General features: G+C 37.1%; 2 protein-coding genes across 2 annotated transcripts in view; one reads left to right on the forward strand and one right to left on the reverse strand.

The window, feature by feature from the left end:
* Positions 1-1,455: 1,455 nt before the first annotated feature.
* Positions 1,456-10,919, reverse strand: LOC134753221 (uncharacterized). Its single transcript, XM_063689023.1, has 4 exons — positions 10,482-10,919; positions 9,387-9,477; positions 4,029-4,147; positions 1,456-2,048 (listed from the first exon to the last, which is right to left on the reverse strand). The coding sequence occupies exons 1-4, from the start codon at positions 10,621-10,623 to the stop codon at positions 1,879-1,881; spliced, it is 522 nt and encodes a 173-aa protein (XP_063545093.1). The 5' UTR covers positions 10,624-10,919; the 3' UTR covers positions 1,456-1,878.
* Positions 10,920-11,534: 615 nt separating this feature from the next.
* LOC134753047 (uncharacterized) overlaps positions 11,535-24,133 on the forward strand; it is an 85,915-nt gene continuing 73,316 nt past the window's right edge. Inside the window, exons 1-10 of the mRNA XM_063688808.1 lie at positions 11,535-12,023; positions 14,595-14,726; positions 16,779-16,917; positions 17,851-17,924; positions 18,920-19,027; positions 19,801-19,824; positions 20,587-20,663; positions 22,117-22,193; positions 22,746-22,872; positions 23,275-23,411. Of these exons, the coding sequence (XP_063544878.1) occupies positions 11,724-12,023; positions 14,595-14,726; positions 16,779-16,917; positions 17,851-17,924; positions 18,920-19,027; positions 19,801-19,824; positions 20,587-20,663; positions 22,117-22,193; positions 22,746-22,872; positions 23,275-23,411 (1,195 nt within the window). The 5' untranslated portion in view covers positions 11,535-11,723. The remainder of the gene's footprint in view (positions 12,024-14,594; positions 14,727-16,778; positions 16,918-17,850; positions 17,925-18,919; positions 19,028-19,800; positions 19,825-20,586; positions 20,664-22,116; positions 22,194-22,745; positions 22,873-23,274; positions 23,412-24,133) is intronic.

Consider the following 24,133-nt stretch of genomic DNA (forward strand, 5'->3'; position numbering starts at 1 on the left):
CATGTAATGAAAAAAATATCTTTAGTTAGCAGAACATTTTTAAGATTAATATAAGAGCGCATTTTCATTATGGATTAATTGTTCCACGGTCTATAATAGTTATTTGTGCAACAAGAGAGGAAAGTTGGTTTTTCTTGCGAGTGATTATTTTGAGTCCCGAGAAAGCGCAAGATTCTAAGGTAGAATCTTGAGCGTAGCGAGGTACTCAAAAACACGAGATATAAAAAAACTTTGCTCTCGTGTTGCACACATAATTTTTCACCTCAGCAGTGAGAACATATTAAAGGTTAAAATGTATTTCGAATTACACAGAATAAACAGAAAAAAAAGTATTATAATATGTACGATACGATAAGATACGATACGATACGAGACGAGACCGGACCGGACCGGACCGGACCGGACCGGACTGGACCGGACCGTACCGTAGTATGAAGTTCATGGCCTTCACTAAATTAAAAAGCTACATTGTTTCACTCCCTGGAGTGAGGAAAGTCGCACTTTCCTCACTCCAGGGAGTGACGAAAGTAGGCTTGTTCGAGCTGCTGAGGTGAAAATATAATTGTATGTATGTAATTTTATAAATGTACCTAAAGTTATAACGTTTATTTCATTAATTGTTATATAAATTAAAGTTAAAATACAATTTTAATTTTTGTCATTTTATATATATTTATATTATATTAATACGTATAATAATCATCTATTGTGTTCAGCAGGAAAATTTAATTTTACTTGGCACTCTTATTGGACTATTGTATTGTGGTCTTAAATACAAAACTCGTGACATTAAGATATTAAATATACATTTTCATGTATATAATACTACACAAATATGTACTCCACTTTTGTTTGCGTCGGTTATCCAACGCGAACGGCTCTAGATACTACTCGTTATGGAGCGAAACATGTCCAGCAATTTTTTATTTCAACATGAGTGACCCATTTCTATATATTTAATATTGCGATTATAGCTTTAGAAGAATATTATGTAGGAAACAATCTTGCACACAAATACATATGTGGTATTTTCTATAAAAAGGACCTTATTGTCGATGGCGCTTACGCCATTATTAACGATGCTCCGATATAAATACAATGCCGCGCGACGCTGTGCGGCGTAAGCGCCATCGACAATAAGGTCCCTTTTCATAGTAAATGCCCCATATAATGTTTACATAAACATACGTAACTTCTATAATTACTTCAAAGTGCTTGAAAAACCACTCCGTGACAAAATGATCCGTTTCGCAGTGCCTACAATAACTACTACAAATATATTCAGGCAAGCGGGTAACTATTTTAAAATGTATATAATAACTGTTTGTAAAAACGGATTTTAGATAGGTTTAGGATGAAGAAAAGATTAAATTGACTAGATTAAATCAGTTATATTTACAAATAATAAGAAAATCAGACTAATTATGTATGTGTATTTTTTTCAAAATTGTAGACCCAGTAGTTTCGGAGGGGGGAATGGTAATTTTTTGGCTATTTTCTTAAATAACTTCTAAACTATTTATTTATATTATACAAAAAAAAAACCGGCCAAGTGCGAGTCGGACTCTCGCACGAAGGGTTCCATACCATTACGCAAAAAAACGGTAAAAAAATCACGTTTGTTGTATGGGAGCCCCACTTAAATATTTATTTTATTCTGCTTTTAGTATTTGTTGTTATAGCGGCAACCGAAATACATTATCTGTGAAATTTTCAACTGTCTAGCTATCACGGTTTACGAGATACAGCCTGGTGCCAGACAGACGGAAAACGGAGTCTTAGTAATAGGCTCCCGTTTTTACCCTTTGGGTACGGAACCCTAAAAAAAACACAACATTATCACTCTTTTGTTATTGCAACTTATTACAGTCCCCGCAATCAGACATACTTGTTCTTGGCGTGCGGTCTCCGACGCTTGAAGTTGCCCATCTGTCGGAGGATTTGCGTGTTTTCATCTTCTATGTCTCTCTCCATGCCGGAGGTGCCGGGTATCTGGCCCCAGAGCTTTAGCTTCGTGGGCAGGTAAATGAGACCGAGGAGGGTTATAACTGGAACGAAAACATCAGTTCACGTTAAAGAATTATTAAATGTAAAAGTTATACAACAATCGTTAAAATAACCATGTTTTGTGGTCGCCAACTTTTACCGTTACCATTAACGACAAACAGAGTTACTATGAACTGTACGGAGCAGTGCCGGCCCGAGTTCTTGATCAGGGTAGAGCGAAATCGGGTTTTGGCGCCCTTAGTTGAAGCTTTTTACCCAAAAGCAAAACGAACCGTATTTTGGGCCCGCGTCACACTCGCGTCTTTTAAAACTTATTTTTTTTCCCCTCACTAGCTCGGAAAGCCGTCTTTTATCCTTTAAAACAAGCGGGGAAAAACGCATTTTATCCACTAGTGGGGAAAGTAATTTGACCTTGGACGGAGCGTGTTTAAGTAGCTTGACAGATAACAAAACGTAAAACGCTCATAATAATGGTTCGTTCGATATTAATTATCATTAAATAAATGGTTTGAGAATTTAATAAAAAATACCAAATTTAGCTTTATTTACTGATTTTAAGTCATAAACCTTAAAATTCCATAAGAAACGTTTGTTTTCTAATAATGATGTTAAATAAGGCGCAAATTCTGAACGCACAAGTTGAGTCGACGCAATTTCAAAACGCATCATTGACATTTCATACGTCAGAAATGTCAACATTGTAAACAAAATTTTTACTTTAAAACTTCTCACGTAAAAATACAGAATTTCCAGAGTTTATTGTTATAATATCGTAAAAAAATTTGTGATTCCAGTGATGAAGATGATCTAACGCCTGTGGATGTTGTACTTTCCTCGCTATAGTGAGGCGAAAAGTTTTGTGTTACACACGGGTGCAAATGTATTTTACTTCTCGTGTGTTGAAACACTCGCTACGCTCAGGATTCTATTTTAGAACCACTCGTTTCGCTCGTGGTTCAACTATAGAATCCTTTCACTTGCTCGTGTTTCAATTCCACACTCGCTGGTAAAATACAACTTTGCACCCTTGTATAACAAATAACTATTTTCTCATTTGCCATTTTGGCGCCCCCTTGCCATCCGGCGCCTATAGCGGCCGCTCCACTCGCTCTACCCTAGATCCGGCCCTGGTACGGAGCCGTGCAGCATGATCTATTTTCAGCTGCAAAATTGTCTTATGACTACCACAGACTTTGCAACAAACTCCATGCGATTTTCTTTAATTGCCGGCTAGCTATGTGCAACGAAGTCAATCGTTCAATCAAATGCCGCAAATCGCATGAAGTTATCGCTGTGGAACCTATTATTAGCCTTCACATATTTTAAATTAATGAATCTTTGATTCAGATACTAACATTCTTAACTGATGATTGGTAGACCTTAAGGACATCCGCTTTCTGGCGCGAGTGCACGGAGCGGGTCAGCGGGTTAGCGTAAGCGCGGACGCGTGCGACAGATTTTACCTAGGTATAATGGCACCAGCGTGCGTGTGCCCGCTTTGAAATGAAATGAAAATAATTATTTTCAGGCAACTCCCCATAGATAAATACCTTAAAACTAGCATACGTACATATTATTATAAAACTAAAAACACACAATTATGGCTGCGATGCAGTTCGCAACCCCGCAGTGTCATGGCGCCGGCCGCGGAACCGCCGGAACTTGACACTCTTCGGCCAAAACTCCTCCTTGGTGAAGGTCGCTAGGTGTTCAGTCGGAACGTTCACTACAAAAGAATAAAGTTCACACTGTGTCGAGATTCCAACTCCACGACCCTGAACGATGAATCCGGATTTGACTCGTACATACTTCACGATCACTTATACTTTACAATACTTTACGAGCTTCGTGCACCCGCGCCAGCAAGCGGAGGGACTATGTCTGCAATAACTGCGAAGCAGCTCTGTCTGTGTAGACGTGACTCGGCCGCATTGTCCCGAGCATTGCACCGACCGAGCTCCTTCGCACGGCAATTTCTGTGTGGACCTAAATGATCAGTCATCAAATTAGACCATACTTACTGTTGAGTATGCACGGGAACACGACGTAGAAGTTGAGGTTGGTTGAGTGGTAGCAGAAGGCTTCAGTGAAGTACAGCACGATGGTCAGCATGAGCGACCAGTAGCCCATGGATACCACACTGAAAATTAACATTTACTCGTAGATGTATAAGACAAGATATAAATTGAAATGAAATATGTGTATTACAGGCGAGTAATGGCCTAAAAACTAGGAACCGGCCAAGTGCGAGTCGGACTGGCGCACGAAGTGTTTTTTTTTTTTTAGGCAACAAACAGTCATATACAAAAATGATGTAATAATAAGCAATGTGTTAATAGACCTTGAGTGCCCTACCTTAATTAAATAATTTCTAATCTAAAATAGCTAGTGTAGGAGCAGTAAGCGGAAAACAAAGTTATCATTAATTAACAAACTTATCAGTAACTTGAAGTGTATCTATATTCATTCATCCATGTATATGTATGCACGGGCAGGTTGCTTACTCGTACATACAACCACACGGGGTACACAAAGAAAGTTATAAATTATTTGTGCATAAGTTACCTATTACAATGTTAAATTATAGAAGTTGTTACAAAAATTTAATTATACCTACTTAAATAAACTGTTTGTTATTGTTTACAATTTCGATTTGAAGTGAGTAATAATTTGTTTTTTATAACTTTCACAGGTTTTATACGAAAAAAGATCAATGTGGGATACATTTATATTATAGCGGCAACAGAAATACATCATCTGTGAAAAAATTTGAACTCTCTAACTACCACAGTTCATGAGATACAGCCTGGTGACAGACAGACGGACAGCGGAGTCTTAGTAATAGGGTCCCGTTTTTACCCTTTGGGTACGGAACTTTTAGGGTTATTGCTGTGACGCATTACGCAACCCCGCGGCGTCAGGAAGCACGCCGAGGAAGTTACAGAACTTTTGTTGAATTGACGCTGTGGTAGGTAGAGAGAGGGCAATAGAGAGTACTCTCTCTTGTTATGCCTGGGGACCGAAGTCCACTGAGAGTTGGTCGGAATTTATATATATAGCAACTGACAATTGAAACTCCGTAAGCGCGATGTAGGTTTCTACCAAATTGCGTATTAGCTCCCTAACGCCATCTGTTAGAATCGTGTGGCACAATGTCGACAGTGACAGCTAGGAGAGACGCCACGACACCCTCATTTGGATAAAACTGATCCTGGGATAAGATGGTATGGTATGCTATAGGGTGCGTTCGTGAAATGTAGGGAGGATTACAGAAGCGCCATGCTTATTGACGTGAAGTATCATTGTCAAGTTAGTTTCTTATTTACGCCACAAAGTGTAACAAATTAAACCTAAAACTTACAATCATAGAAGGGAGAGTTGAAGCAGAGAGGATGTTTGTTAGTATCAAATAAAAACCGGCCAAGTGCGAGTCGGACTCGCGTTCCAAGGGTTCCGTACATTACACAATTTAAACAATGTTTTTTTTTAATGTGAAACGTGCGTAAAATGTCTTTAATAAACCCGTGGATCAAAATCTAAATAATTAAGTCCGACTCACGCTTGACTGCACATTTCTAATAGGTTTTCCTGTGATCTTGGTAAAGATCTATATTTTGTGTATTTTTTTCAAAATTTTAGACCCAGTAGTTTCGGAGATAAAGGAAAAGGGGGGGGGGGGGGGGGAATACTGTTTATCATAAAATTATAAAAAAAAAATATTCGAGATTCTCACAATGAGCTCTTTCATTTGATATGTAACACGGCATAGTTTGAAAAACTTTATTATATAATTTTCTCATTTACCCCCCAAAAGTGGCCCCCATGTTTAAAATTAATTTGTTTACGTTACATGTCCGTTTTTGGGTCACAAACTTACATATGAATACCAAATTTCAACTTAATTGGTCCAGTAGTTTCGGAGAAAATAGGCTGTGACAGACGGACAGACAGACGCACGAGTGATCCTATAAGGGTTCCGTTTTTTCCTTTTGAGGTACGGAACCCTAAAAAACAAAAACAAAGAATGTTTTATTTTATGACTTGTTTAAATACATAAGTTATTGAAATGTTTGATTTGATCCTGTGTAGGTTTAGGTACCCACTTCTGCATGGATTTTTTCTTAAGAGCGTTCTTACAAGAAAAGTCGAAATAATGTAAAATTGATGATATTCCCGACAAGATTTAAGATTTTACGCTCATTATTAGAAATAAAGAGTACTTGTTCCAGTAAGAGCGTCTTCTTATCTTTAGGAATATCGTTGTACATTTTAGAAAAAGGACTAATTAAATTAGTAATGATTTTTTATCTGATGGTCGTTTACGAAAAACCGCGTGAAGCACTGAATTGTGAGCTCTTATTTGTAAATTTTGAGAAGTTTACTCTGCTAAAGTTGGATATTTTGTATTACTAATATCCTGTACTTTAGGAATATCGAACGATATTCTTCCTACATGCTTTTAAGAAAGAGAAAATCAATGTTAAACGAATTGAATTTTCTCTTCGAAACAAGTGTAAATTCCTACGAAAATCTACTTAGTATCGAAGTCATTTTTATACACGAGCAATCTACAACGTTTGCTTATACTGTTGGTATACATTTGTGTTTATCAAATTCTACTTTGATTTTTTGGCAATTTTTTGAAAACTACTCTATATTGCCGATGACGCGCGCTGGCGATCTCAGTACCGCGGCAGAGCTTGAAGAGGTCGGACCTGTGTCGGTCGGCTCCGCACGTTTTCGACGGCGACAACGAGGTTTTTTATCGTTGTGTGCGGCAGGCGCCGTGTAAAACGCTATACTGTGTGCGTGTAAACTGCGACTGAGAAACTTTGATCCGAGTACTGTATTTGTTGTTATAGTATTATAATATAGTATAGTAACATAACAAACTTCCGAACAACAATAAAAATATTTGAAATTACCTGAAATTTTATAGGTAGTAAATTAAAAAAAAAACAGCCAAGTGCGAGTCGGACTCGCGCACAAAGGGTTCCGTACTACGCACAAAACTGTAAATAAATCACGTTTGTTGTATGGGAGCACCACTTAAATATCTATTTTATTCTGTTTTTAGGGTTCCGTACCCAAAGGGTAAAAACGGGACTCTATTACTAGGACTCCGCTGTCTGTCTGTCCGTCTGTCACCAGGCTGTATCTCATGAACCGTGATAGTTGAAAGTTTCACAGATGTATTTCTGTTGCCGCTATAACAACAAATACTAAAAACAGAATAAAATGTGGTATTTCCTATAAAAAGGGACCTTATTGTCGATGGCGTTTACGCCATTATAAACGATGCTCCGATATAACTAAGACTGAACTTGTATAAGTTTTGAGCATGTATTACTCATCCTCCTTATGAACCCTGGCAGTACCTACTGGAACTTAGGTTTGGTGCAACATAGGCGCATACTGTTTTGATCATTCGACTCGTCTTGATGAGCAACTTGGGAGAGCAGTACTCATGATAGAGCTGATGCTGAACCGTGGCAGTACCTAGTGGAACTTAGGATTGGTGCAACATAGGCACACGCTGTTTTAGTCATCCGACTCGTCTTGATGAGCACTTAGGAGAGCAGTACCCATGATAGAGCTGATGCTGAACCCTGGCAGTACCTAGTGGATCTTAGGTTTGGTGCAACATAGGCACACGCTGTTTTAGTCATCCGACTCGTCTTGATGAGCACTTAGGAGAGCAGTACCCATGATAGAGCTGATACTGAACCCTGGCAGTACCTAGTGGACCTAAGGTTTGGTTGACATATCAGTCAAATTTGACAGATTGACAGTTTTTGTCATTTTCAGGGAAAATTATCTTTTTGGGATAGAATTTAGCACCAAGTAACATTGTTAAGTGTAGATTTATACTATCTGTCAAAATTGACATTTTGCGACATTTTGACATTTTTGTATGGAAAATGTAGTTTGACACATCTGTCAAAACTGTCAAAATTGACAGTTTGACAGTTTTTGTCATTTTTAGTGAAAAATAACATGTTTTGTTAAAGTTTGGTACTAAGTGACATAGTTTAGTGTTGTTTGACATCATATCAATCAAATTTGACAGATTGACAGTTTTTGTCATTTTCAGTGAAAATTATCTTTTTGGGATATATTTAGCACCAAGTGACATTGTTAAGTGTAAATTTATACAATGTCAAAATTGTCATTTTGCGACATTTTGACATTTTTGGATCCCAAATCGAAACGGTTTGTCCGATTTTGATAGGACCTTCAACATTAGTCTTGGGATAGAAAATGTAGTTTGACACATCTGTCAAAACTGGCAAAATTGACAGTTTGGCAGTTTTTGTCATTTTTTGTGAAAATTAACGTTTTGTTAAAGTTTGGTACTAAGTGACATAGTTTAGTGTTGTTTGACATATCAGTCAAGTTTGACAGATTGACAGTTTTTGTCATTTTCAGTGAAAATTATCTTTTTGGAATATAATTTAGCAAACAAACCATGTTCATTTTCACTAAAGAGACAAAAACTGTCAATCTGTCAAATTTGACTGATATGTCAAACAACACTATTAACAATTACAGCCAACACTGCTACATATAGCTAAAATAGTTTCGCTACCCAAGCGGTACGGTTACCCTGTACCTGTACCAAATGTAATGACGAAACATGTAAACAAGCGAGTATAATTTCTTTCTAGTATAAAATAATTCTTTTACAATACAAAAGTAAGTACATATTATTTTACACACACAAGCACTGGATTTAGTATTTTCGTACCAAATAACAATAATTAGGATTTTAAAATTTAAGTACAGTTAGTGTCGTTATAATTGTTTTCAGTATGCTTCACGAAGGATCAAGATTATTTAATCCATCATTGTGGTGCGAGCGAGAGGGAAAACGTGGTAGAAGGGATCGGCATACTGAGCTCGCACAGCCCGCCGCAGCGCGTAAAATACCTAAACTCGCTCAACGCCGACATGTAATAGCGCTCTTAAATATTAAATATTTGCAAAAAAGACATTGAGTATTGAAGAAAAGGTTTAAGGCCAAAGTTATATCAGTTAAAAAACAATAGCTAAAATGATATAGTAAACCTATCCCAAGTGCCCAAGTTTTACACTAGGCAAATATTTTATGAGTACGTGTTTAAATCTAAACAACATTTGTGTATATATTATAAATACTATGAGTGGAATAATCTAGCTGTTCTTTGAGTAATAGAATAGAATATGATTTTATTCGTAAGCACAAACAAACAAGACATTACATAATATAAAAGAAAACATAAGATAAGGTTAAAGTGCCACAAAATGGCCTCATCTCAGCATGTTGCTGGTGGCTTCCAGTGCTGATCTTCCGATGAGACCATTAGGTGAGAAGAATGACATGTCTGTTGGTAACTTACGGCCTGTAATGTATGTAAAGCGTACAGTGGATGAGCGCCAGGGCCTTCAGCACCGAATACATGCCCAGCATCCGGGATATTGTGAAATCTCCTGAAAGACAAACAAGAATGTACAAGGATCCGGACAAATAACCTGTAATATAATTTCGTTTGGCTTGGCTTGGTTTCATTGACTTGCTAATGCTGTTGGATAAAATTGATAAAAAAATTAATTTAGTATTCTAATCTTTCATGAATGATTTCTATGGGAAATGTCTACCTTTCAAGGACATAATGACAAAATTACAAAGCTGATTAACCCTAGTAAATAAAACTTATAATTAGCAATAACCTAAATCAACTGTATTTTTGATGCATGCAGGTAAACCGGAGTACCTAGAGAAGTTGACTAATTCGGGGAGTACAATTTAACCTTTCGAGATCCGGACAAATATGGCAACATACAATAAGGTGACATATAATAGGGTACATATAGCTGACTCCCCAGGGAGCCGACAGGTCTCGAAAGGTTAAATAAAAAAATATTTTTCTAACAGGACACACTGAGGATTCTAACAGTTTACACTGAGGTCTAATTAGAAACCAATTAAATGAACTAAATCTATAACCTCCTAAGTCCTGCGGTACCAAATTTAGTACATAATAAAAGTCACCCTCCAGTCCCAGCGTAAATTACTATAGTAATAAACAGTACATATTTTGGTACAAAATGTTTAGATCCCCCGCTTTCAAATTTGAATGCTCGCGCGGAGTATTCTGACAGTCCATAGAGTTGTAAATAGTCTGTTCAGGACTGACAGCAAATATTTATTATGTGCAAAAAAAAAAAACAAGAGGCCTCTAGGACTATGACGTTTAAAAAAAGCTGGGACTTAGGAGGATCATTTATGTCATGTCTGAATAGGTATCCATTTTGTAAATATTTTTTATCAAATACAGGCAAGTTTTAAATCAAATTAATGTTGAATCAACTTAAACTGGGTAATGTTTATTGCGCTATTTGCAGTTATTTTTAAGTGACACATAAATTAGAAGAAAGAGACTAGATATTTGACCAGAAGTAAGACACATAAGGTTAAAAAAACATAAACTCACCATCCAAGTGCTCAGTTTCCCCGTGATGACTGAGGAACGACCGCCGCTCGATGTACGACCGGCCGGCGGTACCTAAGTCCATAAAAGCGACGAATGCTATCCATCCTCGAAACGCGTATAAAACTTTATTTTGCACTGCCATAACTTATCTATAAAGTCTCTTCTCAAAATACTAATATTTATACTTAATTTAATACCTTCAGCTAAATCGAGATCCTAAAATTAGCTTAGAAACAGACACAGTTTCATACACAAGAGTTCCGAGTAAGCAAATCGACTAATTAAATTAAGCGGGCCGGTGTGTAGCCCTAAAACTATAGTCGCCACGTGCCCGTGTGCATCGCACTGCGGTATTTTACCTGCAATACATTTTTTTATATATAAAATTTATAATTAGATGTGAATTTCCTGCTGAGGCTGTTCGCGCACAATCTGTAAATGTCAAATGTCAAGTTGACATAGGACCCAGTAAATAATATATTTTTTTTTTTTTTTTAACATTTATGGCCTGGATGAGTAAATAATAAATTTGTGAGCTTGTTGAAAATATAACCGATTATGAATTAGTCTAATTAAACTTTAAGTGGTTATATTATTTACGGTTATTTAATACGCGTATTGTACTGAAAATATTAAATATAAGCGTTTCACATTTTTAAAAGGTAAACGTAAACGATGTCGCTGATGTAAACTCTATTCGATTGGAGTATCGAGTTATCGAGTCAAAACTTGCATTAAATTTAACTCGTATTCGGTGTATTTATTTACTTAATATGTTACATTAATTGTTATTGACAGAAACCGTGTGGAATAATTAAATAAACTAGACTAATTTAAAAATACGTTCTCTGTTCTTTTGCTCACGAAACTGAAATAAGTTTAGTTAAAAATATTATTTCCTAATATTCTTATATTCTTATTTAATTAGCAACTAAATAAAATAAATGAAACATTCAATAAAAAGTTTATATTAATCTCGGCTCGATATCTTTCGATAAAATAAAAAAAAAGAATATTGCCAGACTTTAAAATGATATAAAATCCATTTGAGGCTGGTCACAAATTCCTAAAAATATCGTCGCCATATTGGTATTGTCAAAAAGTTCGGGCTAAATCAGTGTTGAGAAAAAATGGTTTTTCACTCATTTACCACTGAATCTTCACTGTTTGTGTGATCTATATTAACAGTGTGTGACTTTAGATGTTTCGTTTTTCGGAGCAGTTGTGGTGTTTGGTTTGCAAATGATGTTTTCCGCCGAGAAATGTGCGGAGCAGAGCACGGGTACTTCAGAGGGAGCTGAGCTTCTCGCCGGTGTCAGCGAAGGGCCGGGGAAGCAAGGAGTGCCCCCTGACGAAGTGGCCTCCGCAGTGGCTTCGGTGTCCCAAGAGATCGGTGATATCCTGAAGGATGAGCTGGGTGACGCTGACAGGGCTGATCGGATCGGTGCGGAGCTTGAGAACCTCAGTGCTGAACTCGGAATGCTAGCGGGGCTGGCAGACCACGAACCTCAGCAGGATTTCCCGTCGCTCTTCGAGATCGCGGTAAGTCCAGCCACACAACAAAAATGGCTGACTAATTGTGTCTCTAATTTTCTTCTAGTGACGTTCCCACGCTGAAAAATTGCAATATTCGTTAGCGATTTTCACGCTAAAGTTCTTGGGTATGTCATTGACCTTTAGAACTCTTGTTATTTGTATTTTGGACACGTGACAAGGCTAGATAAGGACATTTTGCACATGAAAGCATGTACTGTGACATAAATAAATGTATGTGTAACTGATTAATATTTATCAAATGTTAATTTGGACTGGTTAGTCCAAATTAACATTTGTGTATGTATTAATTTATGGACTCATCATTGGTATCTAATTTGATGTGTTGTATTTCCAATTTTAACATTAGTCTGGTTACATGTTACTTAAATGATGTCAACACTTGTACATCTAAACAACAGTAATGTGCATGTATGTTTGTATGTAAACACTATCTTTGTATATAAATCATTGCATATCACAAAATTGGAGTAGGGAAGTGCAGATTTACCTTTTAGTTTGCTGTCAAATTATAAGGGTGTGTTAAATTGTAATTGAATGTTGTTTCCTTTTAATTTCTTCAGAAGTTTTAAGCTGTTATAAAATACATACATAACAATGTCACAGTATTAATATAGTCAGTTCATATTTTAAGTAGTTTTTCCTCTTATTCTCTAGCCGCCGGAAAATCAAAATGCGCCAATACAGTTGCATATTTGACTTGTCAAAGATTCAAATTAGAATGGAATGGGCAACCTTTTTATAGGCCTCTGATTTGAGTTTCCGTCCAGCTTTATTTTTTGTCCACTTGACTGAGTTGAATATAAACCTACCTTGCCGCACATATTTGGACTTCAATCTTTAATGTCTAAACAAGTAAAGCAAGTAGCGAATTAGTAAGGAAAATATATTAGTTGCTACTCCGTCAAGTGGATGAAAACTATAGCTGGACGGAAACTTTCGCAATAACCCTATAGTTGTAGTACAGGTCGATGTTACAAGATGTCCCTCACACGATGATTAGTGTGTTTGTTTCATTTTTAGGGTTCCGTACCCAAAGGGTAAAAACGGGACCCTATTACTAAGACTCTGCTGTCCGTCTGTCTGTCACCAGGCTATATCTCATGCACCGTGATAGCTAGACAGTTGAAGTTTTCACAGATGATGTATTTCTGTTGCCGCTATAACAACAAATAATAAAAAGTACGGAACCCTCGGTGAGCGAGTCCGACTCGCACTTGTCCGTTTTATTTTATTACCTCTCATATAAAAGAGGGTTAATAAGAGCTTATTACACTATCCTAATTTAGTGACTAACAAGAGGGACGACTCTATATGTGAGTAAGGATAGGATGTATCTCTTATCGCGTCTCACATATAGCGGCATCCCTCTTGTTAGTCACTAAATTTAGCAGTGTAAATCCTTAAGAAACAGATAAGGGTAGATCAATGTTTCACATAAGTAGTGTTAAATCAATGCATAGTACTTAAAATTTTGTCTAAGTATTAACATTAAGGTGCTAATTGTGCATTTTTATCTAAGTCTCTTTTTATATAAAACAGCAAATAATATTCTTATAATAATTTAGTAATATTAATGTACATGCCTTGGAAATTTTGTCAAACCCATATTTGAAATGGCTGGGCCTCCCTCCCGGAGGTAAAGTCTCCGACTTAGGTCACAACGGGAGCATGTGTGAACTGAAAAAGGCAGCATCTCCTTATGCCTGAAGCATTTAAATGGACATGATTAAGGGAAAATGAATACAACCTTGCCTGTCTGTCTGTTACTTCTTCATGCTTAAACTGCTGAACCGATAAAGATGAAAATTGTTATGGAGATACTTAAAGGCCTGGGGAATGACATGGGGTAGTATCAAACATTATCATCATTCGATGGAGACATCGGCACAGGCATAAGCTAGTTAGCTTTGTTTAATGATTTTAAGTCATAAACCTTAAAATTCCATAAGAAACATTTGTTTTTTTTTTATAATGTTGAATATAATTCTGAACGTACAAGCCGAGTCGATGCAATTTCAAAATTTGTCTATAAGACTTTACCTTTACTTGGCATGGCATTAAGGAATTGTAAATTAGGAAAAAATATTGCATAGATTCTACACCAATTTAGTCAAGAAAGGGGTCATCCATTAATTATTACACGTTTAGGGGGGGGGAGGGGGTCAAGAAAATGTGACATGTTGTGACAAGGGGGAGGCGGGAGGCACAAACTTTGTGACGTCATTTTAACTTATTTAAATTATTTTATTCGCTGTACAGTTAAATAACAAGTTTTCGGAATGAATCGTTTAAATTTCTTTCCTAATCAGTTTTGGTTTATAAAATTACTAATATTTCTTTTGTTAAAAATATTTTAATAAAATATTAATAATACGTATTTCGATTTGCCGATTTCATTGAAAAAATGTGATGTCACACCAGGGTTTGCCAAATGTGACCAAGTGTGACAAGGAGGGGGGACGGTGTCAAAAAACCTCGAAATTAATGGATGAACCCAAAGAGCCTAAGAATGAGATAATAACATTCAGTCCAATTCAATCATTACATCCGTTACAGATGGGGAGCCACACCCACAGCCATCGAGTGTCCGGCAGCGGGACATCCTCGTCCTCCTCGTGGTCGGGCAGCGCGCGGCGCCCGGCGCGCCCGCAGCGGACCAAGCGGCGCCCCATCGCCAAGGGCAAGGAGGTAACATCTTGTACAGTCGCCATCAGATATATCGGAGCGGCTCAGGCGCTCACAATATCTGAACACGCCTCTATTGTCAGGGCGTTAGAGTGCGTGTTCAGATATTATGAACACCTCGGCCGCTCCGATATATCTGATGGCGACTGTACATGGGCATTTTCACATAAAAGTGTACCATTAACTTTTTTCGAAATCCATCAACTTTTGGATTATTTCTACTCAGAATCACGGGGACTGTCGATTAAAAAGAAAAAAGTATCCCCTAAAATATGACAGTTTTGTAACACATTTTCACATACATCCATCAACTTTTGGATTATTTCTACTCAGAATCACGGGGACTGTCGATTAAAAAGAAAAAAATATCCCCTAAAATATGACAGTTTTGTAACACATTTTCACATACATCCATCAACTTTTGGATTATTTCTACTCAGAATCACGGGGACTGTCGATTAAAAAGAAAAAAATATCCCCTAAAATATGACAGTTTTGTAACACATTTTCACATACATTTTGTATGGACCGTTACAAAACTGACACCCAAAATTTGTATGAAAAACTGGGGACACTTTTTTCTTTGTCTCATTCAATAGTACTCGTGATTCTGAGTCTAAATAACCCAAAAGTTGATGGTTTTTCGAAAAAAAGTAAATGGTACTATTTTTAGGGTTCCGTACCCAAAGGGTAAATACGGGACCCTATTACTAAGACTCCGCTTTCCGTCTGTCACCAGGCTGTATCTCATGAACCGTGATAGCTAGACAGTTGAAATTTTAACAGATGATGTATTTCTGTTGCCGCTATAACAACAAATACTAAAAAGTATGCAACCCTCGGTGCGCGAGTCCGACTCGCACTTGGCCGGTTTTTATCTGAAACATATGTTACACAGTTACAAAAAATAAAATATACTTCAGCAAGGTCATTATCTCGGTGGAGGACCATTTAAAGAACCCTTATCTGTGGTTCTTTGATAGAGGTCAAACGCGTCTGAGTTCTCTGACTTCAAAGTTCCTAAAGGATAAGAATTGGCCAGGACGAAAAGCACTACAACATAGAGCAACTTATAATGGTCACAACTATCATACGCATTACTCGATATGATGATCCAATGCGGAAAAAGAGTTAATATGGCCTAGGAAGAGGTTCCGTGGAGGTTCCACAGCTTGTATTTTGAGTTCTGCTCAAAAATGGTTGGAATCCATGGCTTCGTTGATTTTATGTTTATATTTGTTTATACAGGATGGAAATAGATTTTGGGTCACTGAGGGCAGCTACCAGATCCCGTGTTGCTAGGCGAAAATAGTCTTAGGAGACCTTCCTTCGATTTCAAATTATTGAAGATTGGCGTTTACAGATTTTGGAAAAAACATACAGGATGCGAGAAAATGGTCATTTATGACAAACTTTTTTTTGATGCCAATCGATCCCATTCCTGTCCAGGATCAAAAGCTTGTATGGGACCAAAAAGAAATTTCCGGCTAGAAAAGCCATAAATCGAGAAAAACTTTCCCCATACAATTTGTATTAAAATAAAAAAAGTTTTTTTTACATGTATTTTTTTTTATGTCAATCGATTCCATTTCTATCCAGTATCATTACTTGGGGTCAACTTTGGGTAATGTACAAAAAAGCGAAAAATTTAAGAAAACTGTTGTATGTTTTTTCCAAAATCTGTAAACACCAATCTTCATTAATTTGAAATCGAAGGAAGGTCTAAGACCATTTTCGCCTAGCAACACGGGATCTAGTAGCTGCCCTCACTGACCCAAAATCTATTTCCACCCTGTATATAGTGTTTTTAAGACGGCTGTGTCAAGATATCCTAGAATATGATACACAAAATTGAATATTTTATTGATCCACGATTTTCATTTCGTCAAATCAACCTTAACGAGTTCTATACTTATATTACTAATACACTTATAGTTATAAAAGTTCATGATTAAAAATAAATATGGCGTCGAAAATGTACGTCTGACAAACTCCTCAGTATAATGATTTGAAACCTAAATCAGTTGTGAGGGTTAATACGTCGCCTGTTCACAGATATCCCGTCGTCGCAGCGCGGCCGCGCGGCGAGCCGCCTCGCTGCGCGTGCGTCGTGTCGAGGTCGTGTCGGACGCGTCGGACGTCGGCGCCGAGTCGGACGACTCGGAGGGGCAGTGGACCGAGCTCGAGGATGCCTGTGAGTATTTCATTCATTCTTTCTACTTACGACCCCATCCCTAAAGGATTTCAAAAAGGACCACTAGTCTTTATAGTAGACTATCTGCATTTTTTTTTGTTAGTCTATTTTGGTGTTGGCAAAGGGAGTCCCTTGTATTTCCCCCGCCACTAACTTCGCACATAGCCAATACCAAAGATAGATATAACTCCGTAATAGATGGATACAGTCTTAAGGAAAAAACTTGCCTCGAAAATCACGAAAATTTGATTCTCGATCAGATGGTTGGCCTACTCTCGTATAGAGGGCGCTGACGGTTTCGTTTGTTATTTAACAATTTTAACGCATATGTGAAAGTGTGTAATTAATGCACATAAAAAAATCATTTATCCATATTTAAATACATTTTATCGTATTTTTATAAATCTTCATTTATAGTTTTAAAGTGTGTCGATAGATGGCAGTGAATTTACTGTGGTTACAAAATGTACTATGACAGTACCGCTCTATCTTATTATATCCTCTTTGCCAATACAGACCCCACATATGTGAAAGGTTAAGGTAACGTAATATCATAGAGTAACTTATACTAGAGCGGTACTGTCATAGTAAATTTTGTAACCCCAGTAAATTCACTGCCATCTGTCGATACACTTTAAAACTAAAAATTAAGATTTATAAATATACGATAAAATGTATTTATATACAGATAAAGGTTTTTTTTTAATGCATTAATTATTTTTATGATTTTGACCCACGTTCCTTCACTGATATGCGTTAAAATTGTTAAATAACAAACGAAACCGTCAACGCCATCTATACGACAGTAGGCCAAAGCTAGTAGCGCCCTCTGAACGACAATCAAATTTTCTTGATTTTCGAGGCACGTTTTTTCCTTAGACTGTAAACATCTATTACGGAGTTATATCTATCTTTGGTAATATTCTTCCGCAGGTTCATCTGACAGTTCGTCGTCGAAGCGGGTCGCTGAGGAGGCAGCGTGCAATGGCTACCAGGAAGAACAGGCGGTAAACTTATTCATTTTATCATTTTTAGGGTTCCGTACCCAAACGGTAAAAACGGGACCCTATTACTAAGACTCCACTGTCCGTCTGTCTGTCACCAGGCTGTATCTCATGAACCGTAAAAGCTAGACAGTTGAAATTTTCACTGATGATGTATTTCTGTTGCCGCTATAACAACAAATACTAAAAAGTACGATCCCTCGGTGCGCGAGTCCGACTCGCACTTGGCCGGTTTTTCAGCTTTAAATACAGCGTACAATCCCAACTTGCATGCAATATTTAGAGTACAATGAATTCAGTCAATCGACCAAATACCGCAATGTTGTGAAAATCGCATGCTAGCTTTTGATCCATCTAAATGGGGCTTCTAAATGGCGAGAAATCGTACGGCAAACAACATCTGTGTCTGTTGTCAGCAGTTGACCACGACACTCTGCAAAGAGTACAACGAAAAGAAGAAGAAATGGGGCTTAAGTTCAAAATTCGATGGTTTTTTTAAATGAATTTTGTAGGATATGGCGAATTATCATCACAAAATTGTAGCCTGGTTGGAATCGCCACCTATTATTTTTATTTTTTTATTTTTATTTTTTTTATTTCGGGCATCAACAGCAATACAAAAATTAATACAAATCATATTGAACAGAAAACATAGCCAATATCAGATGTCCACAAAAGTACAATTAACATGCAATAACTAAGTGGAAACACAAAAAAAAGAAGGGAGTAAAAAAGCATTCTATACAAACTAGATATGGCTTGCATAACATGTGTACGTGTGTGTTTTGAGTGATTGTATGTGCGTGTTCGTGTGTGTGTGTATGTGACTGTGACTGAGTGTGTAATGGAAGACAGAAAGAGTAAGGTGTGTAATAATTTACCTATTCTCACAGTCATAGCACAATATCTCTCTCTTGCTAGCTATCTGTCCCACATAGTGGTGGGGTCAGCTTTCATCGTAGCACAATGATAGTTGATTAATGATATTGTGTTGACAGGAACCGGAGGCTCCAGCCATGGGGCAGTTCCTGCTGCCGCTGCTGAGCGCCGAGCCGGCACCGGAGCCCGAGCGGGCGCTGCTCATCCGCCACGAGGACATCCTGCAGGTACTGTAGAGTATGGTATAGATCGTTTCTTTAGCATTGGAAACAAGGTAAGCATTTAACCTCTCGAACGCCGGAACGTGGATCCGCGCAGTAGGTATTGAATTCTAATTAATTAATAATTAGAGTTCAATACCTACTAACGTGGATCCGCGTTCCGGCGTTCGAGAGGTTAAGCAATCCTGCCGTGTCTTTTTATCAAAAATAATTTTTTGAAAAATAAGTCACAGCAAATATGCGTTTTTCAATATTTTTCAATAAAAAGACACGTCAAGATTGTTTACCTTTTTTCCAATGCTATAAAAAAAACGAACTATAACAATAATTCAAATAAATACTTTCGCCTCGTAGAAAAAATGGCAACAAAATGGAAAAAATAACTTAGGGATAAACCAGTCTCTTAGGAAAAAATTAAACTATAAAAGAATTTCTTGAAGTTAAACTCCTCAGGGGTCGAAAATTGATTAACCCTTTACCAGGCTGACAGTTCAAAAATGACTATCAAATGTCAGTCTTACTCATCGAAAATAGAAGACATGTTTGAAGTACCGTATGTGGGAAATATATATCCCTTAGCCTGGTTGGTAAAGTTTTTAACATGTAGATGTGAAAGCTTTTTATAATATTGCACCTAACAAAGTGATGATTTTTTTAAAGTATGTATTTTCTGGAAGAGATCCCTTAAGGGATAAGTAGTATGGATGCGTTTTTCTCGTGTTTTATGTTTATTTTTATACAATAAAGAGTTTTACTACTACTACTATTTTTTTTTTCAGGCTGTTAGGCTGGCACCATTGCATGTAAGTAATTATATCCATACCCATATCATAAGAGACATGTAATGTAATGATTTTTTTTTTTTAACTAAACACTTTTTTTGCAATGCTCACTGTGTGTCAAGTTGTTAGTACCTTACCCCTCAGACCCGTCATATGTGCCATTTTCAATCAAAAGGGTACTTATTGTCGGTTGTTAATAAGGCGCTATTTCCATACAGCTTCAATTTGAAATCAACCTTATTGACAAGCGACAATGTGGTACCTTTTGGTTGAAAGTGTCACATATTGTACAAGAAAAATTAGCAGTTAAATTTGAAATCAATGGTTTAGGAAATAGGGTTTGATTTATTTGGTCTTGAAATCGAGCGGAAAAAAAACAACTTCCATTTGAAAATGATTTAAATTAAAGGTCCCTTTTTATAGTTTTTCGTAAATAACTCGTGAACTGTGGCCCGTAGCAAAAAATGTTCTACATACATAATCTACATAAAATTGTCTACAAAAAAGATTTTGTACACTTTCTGCTAGGACTCATATTTAATATTAAAGCGGGAAAGTTACTTATAAATTATAATCAGTCTTAAAATCGTTCTTTTTAGTTTTTCTCAAATAACTCGTAAATGTAGCCCATAGCAAATAATAGTATTTTACGTAAGTAATTTGTAAACTATATAGAAACGGATTTTTAAACCCATTTAGTGTGGTCTGACTCTATAGGCTGCGTCATATTCCGGCGGTCCTTATACCTCATAATAGTCATAACATTTAATTTTTGTTTGACAGCTCCTGACTTCAAACGACGATGTTGTGCCGAACGACCTGCCTCTAGAGGAAGAGGCGCCGCTCGAGCAGACTGACTCGTAAGTTATCGACCAATAGGGGATATTACTGCAATGTTCTGCCACCAGAGTGCAGCACTAGCCTTTTTAGTAAACCATGCCTTATACATACTGTACCTTTAACAGGTTTTTGACAAGTTTTCAGAGATGATAAAATATGACATTGAAGCATCAAGGCGATTTGTTTACAGAGGACCTACTGGGAAACGCAAATCCGAAATTTCGCGATCTGCCTCGAGTAGATATGCAAGAGTGACAGAAATGTAAGATAACGAAATTTCGATTTTCTTGTTTCGCGATAGACTCTCAGATTGTGGTAATGGCGCCACCTACGCAGAGTTTCGCGTAATATTCCCTATAAAATAATAAATAAATATTTGGGGACAATCTCACACAGAGCACGCCCCAAACTAAACAAGCTTGTACATAATGTAATAAAGGTTTACTGATGTTTCGGCGAAAATTACTTGACAAACTTTCAGTTCCCAAACTATTTATCCCATATTTTTAGTTGGGCGAAATTTCATTTCGCAAATTTACATAATCCAACCTAACCTAACCCAACCTAGTACGTCATTTTCATTTCTCAAGTATGGGGTTGGGAAATGAAATGGTTGCGAAGTAAGGTTATGCCAACGATTGGTTGGCCAAATGAAACTTTGGCGAAAAGTTGGTTGCCAAGTGAAATTTGGCGAAATAAATTTCGCCAAAAAGGAAGTACACCGTAATGAACAATAATTTATATTGTTCACAATTCACAATTATTGTGAACAATTCAGTTTCATGCAGTCAAAACTTCAATCAGTCCATAGCCCAACGAACGTTTTCTTTTCACCTATCTTTTCACCCCATCTTAAGGGATGATATTCGTAAAAATCAAAGATAGATATAACTCCGTAATAGATGGATACAGTCTAAGGAAAAAACGTGCCTCGAAAATCAAGAAAATTTGATTCTCGATCAGATGGCGCCACTAGTTTTGGCCTACTCTCGTATAGAGGGCGTTGACTGTTTCGTTTGTTATTTATAATTTTAACGCATACCAGTGAAAGAACATGGGTCAAAATCATATAAAAATAATTAATGCAACTAAAAAAAATATTTATCCATATTTAAATACATTTTAACGTATTTTTATAAATCTTCATTTTTAGTTTTAAAGTATGTCGATAGATGGCAGTGAATTTAAAGTGGTTACAAAATTTACTATGACAGTACCGCTCTATCTTATTATATCCTCATTGGTAAAAATAAACCCTTCCTCCTCCACCCTTTCCCGGGACTCAGTCTATGTATATCCATATTATCTATTATTTATTTCAACTAAATCGGCTTAGCGGTTTAAGCGTGAAGGGGTAACAGACATACGGTTACGTTCGTATTTATAATACCCAATATGATGAGGAAGGGCTAATTTTTTTTGTAGGGCAATCCATTGAACAATATATGGATCTAAATGTTTGTGTGTTTGTAGGCTATCCGAGGAGTATGAGTATGAGGAGCCTCCAGTAACGCCTGAGGAAGAGGCTGCTTTGCTACATTACGTTTGCGGTAAGTTTTATTATGTAGTAGTAGTAGTAGTAGTAAATCACTTTATTGTACAAAACAAAAATTGATAACATGAAATTCATATAAATTTAGGTACAAAGGCGAGCTTATCCCTATAAGGGATTTCTTCCAGCTAACCTTAGAGTAAATGAGTGGAAAATTCGAATTAGATAGATAGACAAATTTACAGAACGTACAATAATATTTAAGAAGGAAAACTACAATATTAACGTCTACGAATAACTAAAATACATCAATTGCATTATGCAATAAAATAAATATGTACTAGCATACATAAATATATAGTACTAAATAAATATTAAATAAATATATATATATATATATATATATATATATATATATATATATATATATATAATATATAAATAATATATATATATATTAGCACTCAACCAAATCACAGTTCGTGGGAAAGCCAAAGCTTATGTTCTTCTAGGATTTGAGTCACACAACAACAAAATATTAACCCCGGGTTAGTGGGATGGTGCAAGTGACCCTAAGACGTCAACTCTAATGGTGACTGTTTATTTGCAGAAGCGGAGCGGCTAGCATGTTCTCAAGAGCCGGAACAGTTCACCGCTGTGGAAGAGTGGCTGCTCGGCGTCTACCACGCGTGGTGCGAGATCAGCGCGCTCATGTACACGCTCATAGGGGCCAACATGTATGTATATAACTATTATGAATATATAAAAAAACCGGACAAGTGCGAGTCGGACTCGCGCATGAAGGGTTCCGTACCATTACGCAAAAAACGGCAAAAAAATCACGTTTGTTGTATGGGAGGCCCGCTTAAATGTTAATTTTATTATATTTTTAGTATTTGTTGTTATAGCGGCAACAGAAATACATCATCTGTAAAAATTTCAACTATCTAGCTATCACGGTTCATGAGATACAGCCTGGTGACAGACGGACAGACAGACAGTGGAGTCTTAGTAATAGGGCCCTGTACCCTTTGGGTACGCCACTTTGGGGACTCGCACTTGGTCGGTTTTATAAATATGAACTATCTATTAGTAGAAATATGAACTGGAAATTTATCAACAAGTAACTGTTTTCGCAGGAGTGTGGAGATGGTCCGCGAGGACTGGGTGTACCGCGCCCGCTTCGGGTGCCACTGCCGCCTGTGCCTGTGCCTCGCCAACAACGCGGAGGCGCTGGCCCGGGTGCTCCGCCCCCTGCTCACGGCGCTCGCGAGAGGTACGCGTTACAGATTTACCAAAATTAAAAACGGGCATCATGGCACGTGGGCGGAGATCGAAGGAGTCAGGAGTCGGAGAGAAAAACCAGCATGTGTATCTTATGGCGTCTATTGGTAAAGTGGACGAGTACATCTTTCTTATTACTATCCTAAACCTATTGATTAAAGCGCCACCTATGGGCCTTCTCTTGAACGACGCGACGTAGTATTAAAAAATCTGAATCATGGCTCATGACAATCATAAAGTTATCACGACATCAATGGAGTTAAACTCAAGATTCTACCAAAGAGGATATAATAGGATAGAGCGGTACTGTCATAGTAAATTTTGTAGCCACAGTAAATTCACTGCCATCTATCGACACACGATTAAAACTAAAAATGAAGATGTATAAAAATACCATAAAATGTATTTTTATATGGATAAATGTTTTTATTTTATTTGCATTAATTATTTTTATATTATTTTGACCCATGTTCTGTTACTGATATGCGTTAAAATTGTTAAATAACAAACGAAACCGTCAACGCCATCTATACGACAGTAGCCCAAAGCTAGTAGCGCCCTCTGAACGAGAATCAAATTTTCTTGATTTTCGAGGCACGTTTTTTCCTTAGACTGTATCCATCTATTACGGAGTTATATCTATCTTTGTTATTAAGTATATTCTGACCTTGCCGTGTTTAGTTACCCCGACAAGTTCTTCTATCTTCACTAGGA

This window comes from Cydia strobilella, chromosome 26, assembly GCF_947568885.1.
Source record: "Cydia strobilella chromosome 26, ilCydStro3.1, whole genome shotgun sequence".
Classification (NCBI taxonomy): domain Eukaryota; kingdom Metazoa; phylum Arthropoda; class Insecta; order Lepidoptera; family Tortricidae; genus Cydia; species Cydia strobilella.